At 44.8% G+C, this 12,351-nt stretch overlaps 2 protein-coding genes across 3 annotated transcripts; one reads left to right on the top strand and one right to left on the bottom strand.

The window, feature by feature from the left end:
* Positions 1-6,868: 6,868 nt before the first annotated feature.
* Positions 6,869-8,954, top strand: LOC542503 (Rho-related protein from plants 7). The gene is made up of 8 exons (NM_001112053.1): positions 6,869-7,115; positions 7,230-7,317; positions 7,402-7,511; positions 7,720-7,783; positions 7,865-7,929; positions 8,050-8,115; positions 8,268-8,380; positions 8,706-8,954. Exons 1-8 carry the CDS (start codon positions 7,017-7,019, stop codon positions 8,737-8,739), a joined length of 639 nt encoding a protein of 212 aa, NP_001105523.1. The 5' UTR covers positions 6,869-7,016; the 3' UTR covers positions 8,740-8,954.
* Positions 8,955-9,247: 293 nt separating this feature from the next.
* LOC100272622 (Ras-related protein RABG3f) lies at positions 9,248-12,098 on the bottom strand. 2 transcript variants are annotated; one of them, NM_001147085.1, is made up of 7 exons: positions 11,798-11,909; positions 11,692-11,718; positions 11,470-11,569; positions 10,546-10,659; positions 10,368-10,448; positions 10,130-10,275; positions 9,248-9,726 (listed from the first exon to the last, which is right to left on the bottom strand). In NM_001147085.1, exons 1-7 carry the CDS (start codon positions 11,848-11,850, stop codon positions 9,660-9,662), a joined length of 588 nt encoding a protein of 195 aa, NP_001140557.1. In that variant the 5' UTR covers positions 11,851-11,909; the 3' UTR covers positions 9,248-9,659. The 2 variants fall into 2 exon arrangements, with proteins under 2 accessions (NP_001140557.1, XP_008654528.1); XM_008656306.2 differs by having other exon boundaries at positions 9,397-9,726; positions 10,546-10,692; positions 11,798-12,098.
* Positions 12,099-12,351: the final 253 nt, after the last annotated feature.

Consider the following 12,351-nt stretch of genomic DNA (forward strand, 5'->3'; position numbering starts at 1 on the left):
GCACCAACGAGGATTAGTCGGGACCTTGCACGGTTCCGGATACCTCGGTAAAAATACCGGCGCCATCCACGAGAGTTTGCTTCTCTACTTTGCTCTTTAAGTTTCCGCATTAATATTAAGCATTTAAGTTTCAATCTTGTATTCATACATATCTAGTGTAGATTGAAACTTAGCCTTTGCGGTAGAGATAGCAACACTTAGACAAAACCTAGTTTGCACATTCTAGTTTGACTATTTGCATAGGTTTTGCTCTAGGGATTTAATTGTGGCCTAGTTTAGCGAAAGTTTTATAAGTCCTAATTCACCCCCCCTCTTAGGCGTCACCCGTTTCCTACAAGTGGTATCAAAGCCGGTTTAGCTCATTTGAAACGCTTTAGCTTCACCGCTAAAAGAGCCGACGCTTTTTAGAGGAAGGGATGGATACCCATAGGCCACCACACTTCGACGGCACTAACTTCCCATATTATAGTGCTAGAATGGCTTGTTACCTAGAGGCCGTTGATCTAGGTGTTTGGAGAGTCACTCGTGACGGGATGAAACCCCTCAAGAATCCCGAGAAACCCACCACGAGTGAGGAAAAAGAAATCCATTTAAATGCTAGAGCCAAAAATTGCTTGTATGAATCTCTTAGCATGGATATTTTTAACCAAGTATTTACCTTGAAAACTGCTAATGAGATTTGGCTAAAATTGCATGAGCTCCATGACGGCACATCCAATGTCCGTGAGCAAAAACATTGCCTAGTCTTAAATGAGTATAATTCTTTTGCTATGAAAGATGATGAGCTTGTTAGAGACATGTATTCTCGTTTGAATCTAATAATCAATGAGCTCAACTCTATTGGCATTAATAAGATAGGCGATGCGGACATTGTGAGGAAGATTATCTCCCTGCTACCACAACAAAGATATGGGAGCATCATCACCATCCTTCACAACATGGAGGACTTGAGCAACATGACCCCGACCATTGTGATTGGGAAAATCGCGGCTTTTGAGATGTCGCGAAAAATGAGTCGGGGAGAGGAGCCAACATCCACAAGGCCATATGCTTTTGCATGTGATGAAAGGAAGGGCAAAAAGAAGGCTCCCACTCCAAGTTCCTCAAGTGAAGAAGAGGAAGAAGAAGAAAGTGATGATGATGAAGATAATCAACCATGCACATCATCCTCCGAGGACGAAGAAACAATCCGACGCGTCGGAAAGGTAATGAGGATGATCCGCAAGATTAATCTAATGGGTGTGCCCCTGCAGGTCGAGGATCTTCTCTTTAACATTGACAGGAAAAAGCAAAGGAAGAGAGGATGCTTCGCATGTGGGGAGAAAGGTCACTTCAGGGACAACTGTCCAAATATGGCCATGCCCAAAAATGAGAGGAGCAAAGGCAAGGCGCTAACAAGTGTTAGAACTTGGGATGATTCTTCAAGTGAAGATGAACCTCCAAGGACGCGCAGCCACCGGTCCTCATCACGATCATCACGGTCATCACACAAATGCCTTATGGCAAGAGGTAACAAAAGCATTCCATCCTCTAGTGATGAAAGTAGTAGTGATGAAGGCGAGGGAATGCCCTCTCTAGATGAGCTTGCGGAAGCCGTAGAATTTTTCCAGGATGTTTGCACTAAGCAAAAAGCTCAACTTAAAACTTTGAAAAATAAGTTGGTTAGCTCTCAAAATGATTACAAAGGTTTGCTAGAAAAATTTGAAACTTTTGCAAACTTAAATAGTGAGCTATCAACTAAAATTGAGCTATTAGAATCTAGTGCTCCATCCACTGCTACCGATGATAGCCTTATTAAAAAGAATGAAAAACTTAAGGCTAAGTTAGCTAGCTCCCAAGAAGCTATTGAAAATTTGCTAGAGAAAATGGAAATTCTTAGCATACACAACAATGAGCTAACTACTAAGCTAGAAAACATTGGTAGCACCCCAGCAGCATCTTTAGTTGAAATACCTGAAATAATTAAGAAAGATGTCTCTACTTCCTGCTTTGATTTAATTGATGATTCTAACTCCTGCAACCAAGTCGTTGTTGAGAATATTATTGTAGAGACATGTTCGGATGAGGTTGCAAAGGAAAATGAACAATTAAAGCAAGAAGTGGCTCGCCTTGGCAAGACTTTGTATGACAAGAAAGGCAAAGCCAAACAAATCCAACCTCCACGGGATAACACCACTGCGGGAGTGAACAAGCCTATGGAGGGAGAAACTGTGATTTGTAGGCTATGCCACAAGGAAGGCCACAAGTCTTTCCAATGCAAGGCGATGACCGGGGATAAACAAAGGCAAAAGCTCAAGCAAAAGCCATCAAGCAAAATCTCCAACACCTACATCAAAAAGGTGAACACAAAGGATGCTACACCATACTTGATCAAGAAGAAAAAGAATGGAAAGGTGATAGCAATCAAGGCCAACAAGCAAGCCAACAAAGGAAAGGGGGCCAAACGCATTTGGGTGCCAAAGGAAATAATTTCAACCATGAAAAGCACCAAAAAGGTTTGGATCCCGAAAGGGAAGTGAGTGGACCGAAGGTTTTCGGGAAATTTGGAGACTTGGCTAAATTGGGATGTATATCATGGGATACATCATATTGGATCAAGTTTATTGCCAAGTGGGTTAGTGAAAATTTTGGACCCAAATTTCCCACCCATGACCCAGGTAACTAGTTTTATTGTATTTCTCGTTTTTAGATATGCGTATCTATTTATCTTTTATCTAGTTTACCTTTCTTGCCTAGTATTACATTTGTTATGTACTTTTGTTCAAAATCATGCATACTAGGTAAATCATATGGTAGGATTGCTAGTTTTTAATTCATATACTCAAGCAAACCTACATGGCTTAAAATGTTTAAGCACGGCACATAGCTTTTATATCACACCATAGTAAATGATGCATCAATTGAAAATATTGATTCCTACAAGTTGCATCATTTAACTTATATGTGCCAAAGTTTGGATTATGGATAATTTGCCCCTCTTGATATCAAATCAAAGTGCATGTCTCCTTCAAGTATTCACAACTTGTATGCACACCTTTAGGGGGAGGTTACTCTATAATCTAACACTTTGAGACTAACACCTTTTCAAGTCTATTTCATGTGATAGTCTCATTGTAAGGAAAATGAAGTCCCCGGAGATAGACAACAATCTTCCACTGCGAAATCTCCAAGAACTCTCATGTCTCTCAAGCTCGCCATTGATCTTCAATTGGTATCTTTTGAGACTACATTCAGTATCATTTACATGTCTTCTCCAATATTTGATTAGACTATATTTCATATCATATGCTTCCATGTTGCTAAAAATGCATAAGTAGTTAACTCATATTCTGTTACCTATGCATAAGGGAAGTTAGTCTTTTCAAATCATGTCTTGCACCTCTAATTTTCACATGCTTTTTCCTAAGTAGAGGATCTCTGTCAAGGGGAGTATTTCTTCATCTCTAAAGGGGGAGAAAAACTCTTTCTAAAGGAGACAACTCATTTAGGGGGAGTAATCTTTTGAGGACTCCTTCAAGTGGTATCATTCACATAGTTCAATTTAATATCCTTCTAGTGATATCATTTGATACAATTCTTGATGAGGGCAAGCTTTTATTTACTTCCTACTTGCTTTTAATGTCTTCCTTTTCGGTGGTTGATGCCAAAGGGGGAGAAGTTTAGGGACCAAAGCAATGAAAACTATATCAAACACCAAACACCACCAATTTAAAATTTTATATCTACAAATGGTTTTTCAAGTGGTTTTGGTTATTTGATCCAAAAATAGGAAGTAAGTGAATTATGGAGTTAGGGGGAGGCTTAAGTCCATAATATCACATTGTGGGGACAATCATGCATCTTAGCAAGTAGACTGCATATTTTCACTCAAATACTTGTATTATTTGCTTGCTTTGGTTGTGTTGTCATCAATCACCAAAAAGGGGGAGATTGTAAGGAAAATGGACCCCGGGCCATTTGGCTAATTGAGTTTTGGTGTTTGATGAACAACACAATCTGTGAACTAATAAGTTTTCTAGTGTTTGTGTTTGTAGTTCACAGAATGCGAAGAGAATTGGACCAAGGCAATGAGGATGCAACACCTCAAAAGAAGACATAAAAAGATGCATAGGAGTCCAATACTCAAGAACAAAGAAGCCCGAAGAAATCAGCGAAGAATTCCAAGATAAGGGCTGTCAGCCAGCGCCTGGTGGCGCACCGGACATTGGTGTCCGGTGTGCACCGGACTGTCCGGTGAGGCACCGGACAGCCTGCGCAGAGAGGCCGCAGACAGGCGCTCTCTGGCTGTAGCACCGGACTGTCCGGTGTGCACCGGACTGTCCGGTGTGCCAACGGGCAGACGGCAACGGTCGGATCCAACGGTCGACTGCTACAGGCGCCAACGGTCGGCTGACGTGGCGTGCACCGGACATCTACTGTGCAGTGTCCGGTGGTGCACCGGACTGTCCGGTGCACCCGACGACAGAAAGCTGCTGCTTTCTGTCCAACGGCTAGTTGGGGGTGTGGAGGCTATAAATACCACCCCAACCGGCCATTCTCAAGTGTGAGAGCCCAAGCAACATACCAAGGCATATAGTGCACATTTCCAAGAGCTCAAACACCCAAGTGCTTAATAGAATCACTCGGTGATTAGCATAGGTGCTTTGCGAAGTGCTTAGGTTAGTTAGACCGCTTTAGCGCTTGCTCTAGGTGAACCCTAGTTAGTTGAGTGAGTTTTGTAAAACCACACAACCCCTCGGCTCTTGCGTGAGTCGTTGTAATTGTACCAAGTGGGGCAAGAGTCTTGCGAGACCGTGACAACCGCGTTTGTGTCACGGCCGCCACCGTGTACCGGAGGGAACGAGGCCCGCGGCGTTTCGGCCGGAAGCTCGATAGTGGAGACGGCGGGGAGCGTCCGAGAGGAGCCGGAAGCGGAGCACCACTTGCGCGTGGAGAAGGCCCGCGGCTCTCTACGGAGTTACTCGACCGAGGTGCTTGGCCCTCGCGTGGGCTTCCCTTCGCGTAGGGGCACCAACGAGGATTAGTCGGGACCTTGCACGGTTCCGGATACCTCGGTAAAAATACCGGCGCCATCCACGAGAGTTTGCTTCTCTACTTTGCTCTTTAAGTTTCCGCATTAATATTAAGCATTTAAGTTTCAATCTTGTATTCATACATATCTAGTGTAGATTGAAACTTAGCCTTTGCGGTAGAGATAGCAACACTTAGACAAAACCTAGTTTGCACATTCTAGTTTGACTATTTGCATAGGTTTTGCTCTAGGGATTTAATTGTGGCCTAGTTTAGCGAAAGTTTTAGAAGTCCTAATTCACCCCCCCTCTTAGGCGTCACCCGTTTCCTACAAAGACTGTTCCACGTAATCGGTCAACAAAGAAACCCCGGTCACCTGCTAAAACAAAACGGTCAAACAAAACGACCCGAAAGGCGACACAACAAGCATCGCCTATTCATTCTATGAGACCAGGGTACTTTCCACCTATTTACTCATCGTCGGTATATTATCCTGTTCAAACATGGAATGGCACGATGATGAATCCATGGTACATGTATAGTCCCTTCGTCTATCCAGACTGGGGGGCACCTCCATTCTATTCCTTTTGATCCATTGATCAAATGGTCATGGCCGAGAAATATACAATCCGAAACGGCCTTTATATTGGTGCTTTATTGAATAAACTCCATATCGAAAAGCCGATGACCTACATCAGGTTTAGTCCATATGATTTTGGTTCGTCAACCTTCACCAAAAGGCAGGTTACGATGGACCAAGCTCCGACGATACATGAACCAAACACACAGATAATGAACATCTACATATAATTTAAGAGTAAAATACAGTTTAGCGTTAATAACAATTGAACGAAGTTCAGTAGCATGTCCGTTCTGGTTTTAACCTATATCGACTTGTATTAATTCTATAATATTTTGTCTCTACAATTTCAGTTCGAACAGCTAGATTTAATTCGAAGCGAAGCCTTTTAATTTTTTTTCAGGGTTTTGAATTTTTTTTGTTCGGTTACTGAACTGTGAACGGAATGAGTAATATATTGTCCTGTGGATTAGGTTCGGCCACGAGGAGACAGGATCCCTCACCCGCGCCGCGTGCCGGGGTATGGGAGTGGGTGTGGTGTGCTGGGCTTTGTTGATTTTTAATACTCTCTCTCTCTCCGCCTAAATAGTTGTTTTCTAATACAATTATTTAATATATATAATATTTTAGTTCTTGTTTTATGTGTATTACATCTTTTTGCTTATTTCAAAATTCTATGACTAAATCTACGTCAACTACTTTGGACGGAGGGCGTGGAGCGAAGCCAAGGCAAAGGCAGCGTCGGGCTTTACTCTTTTCGCTTTCTTTCGGGGGAATAAAACGCTCCCCCAGATCCTGAACGTTGGGGCTCTCGCTCTCGAGCGCAGCAAACCTGAACGCTTTCAGTGTGAAAGATTACACTTACACGAGTAGAAAATAGTACTACTAGTAGTCTAGTAATAAGAAATTTGAAATATTCAGCTCTTTCACGTGTACAACAAATCAAATGGAGACCCCGCCGAGTATGGGCCGTGCGTTCAGGTTTGTCGTGAAGTGATGATACACAGCACAGGATACGTTCCAGTAACACGAGAGCAAGCAATCTATGGGTAATCACGGCAAGGAGCAGTGCCAGCACCGCGCGGCTGTCAGCTCGTCTGGTCTCTGGGCGGCCCTGGGGCCTGGGCCCGTAACGCCTCCCTACTCCCTAGCTAGGCCAGCGGGTAGCAGAGCAGGGTGCACACCCAGGCAGCCAGCTGCGAGCGGCGAGTTCTGTAAATGCGGGAGGCCGGTGCCCGTGCGGTGCCTTTTGCCTTGCCTGCCTGCCTTCCTTCTCGTAGAAGATAAGCAAAGCAAGGCAACCGTTGTCGTTGTCTCTGTTCCTCCGCTTCCTGCTCTCTTGGCTTGCTGCTTGCCCTCGGAGCAGTGCCTTCCGCCGCCGCCGCCGCCGCCTGTTGTGAGAAGGAGAGGCCGGGGCTGGGAGGAGATGAGCGTGACCAAGTTCATCAAGTGCGTCACGGTGGGGGACGGCGCGGTGGGCAAGACCTGCATGCTCATCTGCTACACCAGCAACAAGTTCCCCACGGTAACGCACTGACGCTCATGCATGAGCTCACGACACTCATTCCGTCCTCTGCTCTGCACTGCACTGCACTGCTCGCTGAAACTGACGGCGCCCTGTTCTCTGGGTTCCTGACAGGATTACATCCCCACGGTGTTCGACAACTTCAGCGCCAACGTCTCCGTGGACGGCAGCATCGTCAACCTGGGCCTCTGGGACACTGCAGGTACTGGCTGCTGCTTCCGCTCCCACGGCTGAATCTCTACAGCTGCTCTATCAATGTGTTCCCTTCCTTCTCTGTTCCGTTCAGGACAAGAGGACTACAGCAGATTGCGGCCACTGAGCTACAGGGGCGCGGACGTGTTCGTGCTGGCCTTCTCCTTGATCAGCAGGGCGAGCTATGAGAACGTCCTTAAGAAGGTATGGTGGTAGGATCAGCACGTGCTTGTGATTGTAGATAGAGAAGCCAGGAAGGAAAGCCTTGGAATTTTAGATCTGTAGAGCAAGTGCCTGTGTGGAGCAGTTTATCAGAATGATGACCATTCTGTTCAGAATATACCTAGCAGTTTCTCAGAATGATGGCTGGAGCATTCTGAACTGACCATTCTGTTCCTGAACAACGAAACAGTGGGTGCCAGAGCTTCGCAGATTCGCGCCCGACGTCCCGGTCGTTCTTGTCGGGACCAAGTTAGGTGAGGAAGTGCTGAACGCGACCTTAATTTCATGAGCTTTAACGCCGGTCAGTTGAGGAATTTCGGTTGGAAACTGTCCAGATCTCCGTGACCACAGGGCCTACCTTGCTGACCATCCTGGAGCGTCGACGATCACGACGGCACAGGTTTGCTCTTCCATAGTATACCCATTTCCAATGCCGAATGCAGACAGACAGTTATCAGAAGCGTGATGCAGTCTCTCTTTAACTCCATCTTCCTCTTCTTTTTTTTTTCCTTTCACGCAGGGCGAAGAACTGAGGAGGCAGATCGGCGCTGCGGCTTACATCGAGTGCAGTTCCAAAACGCAGCAGGTAGTAGCCATGAGACCATGTCCTGTTTCAGATATGGATGGGTTGCTGTTTGGTTGATTAAAAACTACTAGACACGTATGGACTGTTTGTAAATGTAACAGACTGATTTTACTGACCTGTTTGTTGTTCAATTGTACTGTTGGCCATACTAGAATGTCAAGTCGGTCTTCGACACAGCCATCAAAGTGGTCCTTCAGCCCCCGCGGAGGAGGGAGGCGACGCCTGCCAGGAGGAAGAACAGGCGTGGCTCCGGGTGCTCTATCATGTAAGCTCCATCTTTCCACCGTATACTAGTTGGTTGGTCATATGCCTTCTAATATCTCCAGCAGTCAAAGCTTACTCATCCCCGTCTATCATTTCAATCTCGGCCACGGCTATATGCGTGATCTGCTGACCGTAGCCTAATAGCGATTACAATCCAGTGAAAATCCAGCAGTCTATTGGTCAATTTGCCAGAAAAAACCAGGCGTCTGGTTCATCGACTTCTGTTCGGACTTAAGAACAAACCATTTGGAACGATTCTTTTGTAACAAAAAAAAATTGATTTACTGATGTGTTTTCTTTGGTAACGACTCATGTCTTGCCCGCAGGAACCTCATGTGTGGCAGCACGTGCGCTGCTTAGGAGTCTAGAACACTGATCTGGAAGGAGGTGAAGGTGAAGGCATGGTGTCTATGTGCTATGGCGACTGGCAAGTTAATGGGGCCGCATGGATGACTGCTGCTCTTGTTTTTTTAAGCTCGTCTGCCGTATGCTTTGTTTTTTTAGGCTTCAAGGACTGACAATTGCAAGAATGCAGTGTTTATGTAAGAGGTTGTTTGCTGGAATAGGATTGCTGTAACTGTAATGTTGTTCTCCGAGAGCAATGTGGCATTACCTGCTGGCTGCTGCTGCCGCGCCGCCTGTGTTCTCATGCGTGCTCACTCACTGGCAATGGCTGCCGGACACGAGCCTGCGCCCCTTTTCGGTTTCTATAAATATACTCTATTTGAGGCTGTGCAGCAGCATGGCACCAACGCCAACGCCATAAAAGATTCGACATTAAAAAAAACGGCAAATCTGCTCTTTCGACTCTTCAGAACGTTGAGTTTTGGACTTGGATTGCAAATCTGCTCCAATTGAAATTCAAATTATGGCAACTGATTTTGAAGACGTCTTGCATTGAATTTATGGTGCCAACTGGGTGTCGCTTTCCAGAAGGGACGGCATTTCTAGCCAGCACGGGTGTGGCAACTCGCATTGAAGCAGAAAGCGAGGAAAAGGCGACCCCCATCCCACACAGAGACGAACTTCAGTTCAGGCTTGCTCTTATTTTGTCCAACTGTATTCACAAGGTATGACGCTACTGATGGAACTGCACAAATGAAGTCTACGGATTGACTGACAGCATGGGAAATGCGCCCTTGGGTACATAGCAGGAGACTGGAAAGGTAACAAATGGAATACGGACACGTAGATAACCATGGAGGCCCAGCAATGTTGAGGTATTGTTTGGTCACTGCATAGCCGATGATGATCACCACGCCTCGTGGATGCCTCATGTCTTAACAGCAGCCAGATGATCTCTGAGCCCGGTTGCCACCTACCACATCCACGGTATCTGGCACATACCTTCAAGAACAAATCGATAAGGTCAAAAAAGGGGACGGCTTTTACACAGATAATAAAGGACCAGCACAGGGAAACAAATGAAGGAAATCAAAAGTGATTGATGATTTTACATAGATATAATACTGAAAACGAGATCAGCAGAAGAAGCTAGTCTTATTGCAGCAGCTAATGATGCCAACCCTGGTACACCCCCAGAAAGAGGATCAACAGAAAGTGCCTTATTTTGCTGATGACTAATAACTGGAGCAAAAAGACCAACAGAAGGACCAGTTGATATTAAAAATGTAATTACTTTTACAGCAGTGCTCCGGTTTTCTAGTACTTGCAACGATTAATGTCACATAAAAACAGTACTGTCAAATGCCAATCAAACAAACAAAGAAACGAGAATAAGTGTGCTTACAATTCTTCCTCCGGTTCATTCTTCAGAGCATTCTTTACAATACACTGGAAGGCATCTTCCACGTTCGTTCCATCCTTAGCAGACGTCTCAAAGTACGGGATGTTCCCTTTAGAGGCGCACCATGCCTTTGCCTTTTTCTCCGACACCTAAAACCAAAGCAGATTATGTTTCTAAGCAGCTCATGATCCAGTTCAAGAGAAGAATTTATTCAGAGAGCAAATCATGTAGTGTTGCTTACCACACGGCTGTTCCCACCATCTACATCAACTTTGTTACCCAACAGAACAAAAGGGAAATTGTCAGGATCTGATGGGCTCGCCTGCAAAGTGAAACATCCATAGTTAGGGGAAAAAACAGGATTGTTATGAATTGTGAGACTGAATCACTGAACTAATAAACCGTTGAAAATATTTCACCTGAATTAGAAACTCTTCACGCCAGTTGTGAAGATTATCAAACGATTTCATAGAATTAACATCATAGACTAGGACACAACAATCTGCTCCCCGGTAGAATGCAACGCCAAGACTCTGAAACCTTTCCTGACCAGCAGTGTCCCATATCTACAAAGACTTGTTAAACACCATAAACCAGAAGACAATACCTTTGACATTTCTCTTGACATGATATTAATCTGGATCTACATAGATTTCTTATGTGCACAATAGAGACGATGAAGATGGTGCTTTACAAAGTAGCATGAAAAAATAACGGATATCTAGAAGGTTTGAAATGATCTGAAAACAGCCGTTTGTGAATTAAGCAAAGAGCAAGATTACGGTCAAGTATAGAAAAGGAGTTAATAATACATCTGTCCCAAATGCCCTATGTTAATATAAACAACATCATGCCAACATGCCAATATAAACAGCAACATCTGATTCACTAGTAAAGAATGAAAAACAATGCAGATGCCCAGATGTTATAAAGGGTACACCTTTTAGTAGTACTGTTTTCCTCAGAAAATTTAGGAGGCACGTTTTCTAGCAGAAATACTTCACTACATTGTTGCCATTACAGTAATCAATGATGCAATAAAATTGATGAAACTGAAATTTTGCCAACAGGACCTAGTACTGGAGCTAGACATTCCAAGTGTAAGCAAACTGCATAAACGAAACAGCATATTGAGGATACTGAATCAGACGCGACAAGCACGACGCTATGACCTAACAAATGTTGAGCGGCAAACACCCTCTCCTATACTTTCTAAATATCCCAGCTGATGAATGAGTTCGCGAACTAATTAAGAAAGTACTAATCGGGGCTGAAGTTGGCGTAAAGAAACATAACTACTCCCAGATCACGGCACGGCATACGGCTAGGGTAACCAATCTTACTTGCAGAGTGAAGAGCCTGTCCTCGAACTGCACCTCCTTGGTGAGGAAATCCGCCCCAATCGTAGCCTTGTACTGGTTGCTGAACTTCTTGTTCACATATCTGAATTACATCACAGCTCAAAGAAAACACAACCCAAACCAACCAACCAACCAGAAGAATAAAAAATTCAACGAAACGAAATCAAGTCAGCTTGTCAAGAATCGATCTGAATCGCAGGATACTGGTTCATCAAAGACGTCTTCCCAACCCTAGATCACAGGAAGCAGAGGTCAGCGAGAGACAAAAGGCAAAGCCCTCGCAGGGGGGAGGGAGATCCGAAGCGCTCACCCGCTGTCGCCGAGGATGATGACCTTGAGCAGGGTGCGGCGGCGCGAGGCCATCGGGATCTAGAGCCCACCCGGGGCGGCGATCTCGCGCGCGGAAACAGGAAGAGGAAGGGAGAACCCGATATGGGAGAGACCTGGCCAGACTTGATGGGGTTGGGGGGAGCCCTCGCGAATCGCGACGCGATGTGTTGCGTTTTTGGAGTTTTTTTTTTTTGAGCTGAGGTATCCCGAAATATGTGCTTCAGAAGTTTGGTATCTCCATCGTTACAATTAGAATTTTAGTATTATAATAATAGACTCCTATTTGGAAATTTATCATTGTGGGCACTTTTTATTGTCGTGCTGACTATTAACTTGTATCGACCGCCGTCTTCAAGCGCGTGGACAAAACTACCCTTATGTTACGTTCAATCATTATATTCCCGTTCGTTAAAACGGATTGGCCTTCCTCTATTCTTCAGTTCGTGAAAACCAACCTTTATCCCTTCTCTTTCTTGGTCCCCAATGCCACTTCCGACAGTCCCCTCGCCGGACCTCGCAGTCCACGTAGCCCAA

The sequence above is a fragment of the Zea mays genome, chromosome 8, assembly GCF_902167145.1.
Source record: "Zea mays cultivar B73 chromosome 8, Zm-B73-REFERENCE-NAM-5.0, whole genome shotgun sequence".
NCBI lineage: Eukaryota > Viridiplantae > Streptophyta > Magnoliopsida > Poales > Poaceae > Zea > Zea mays.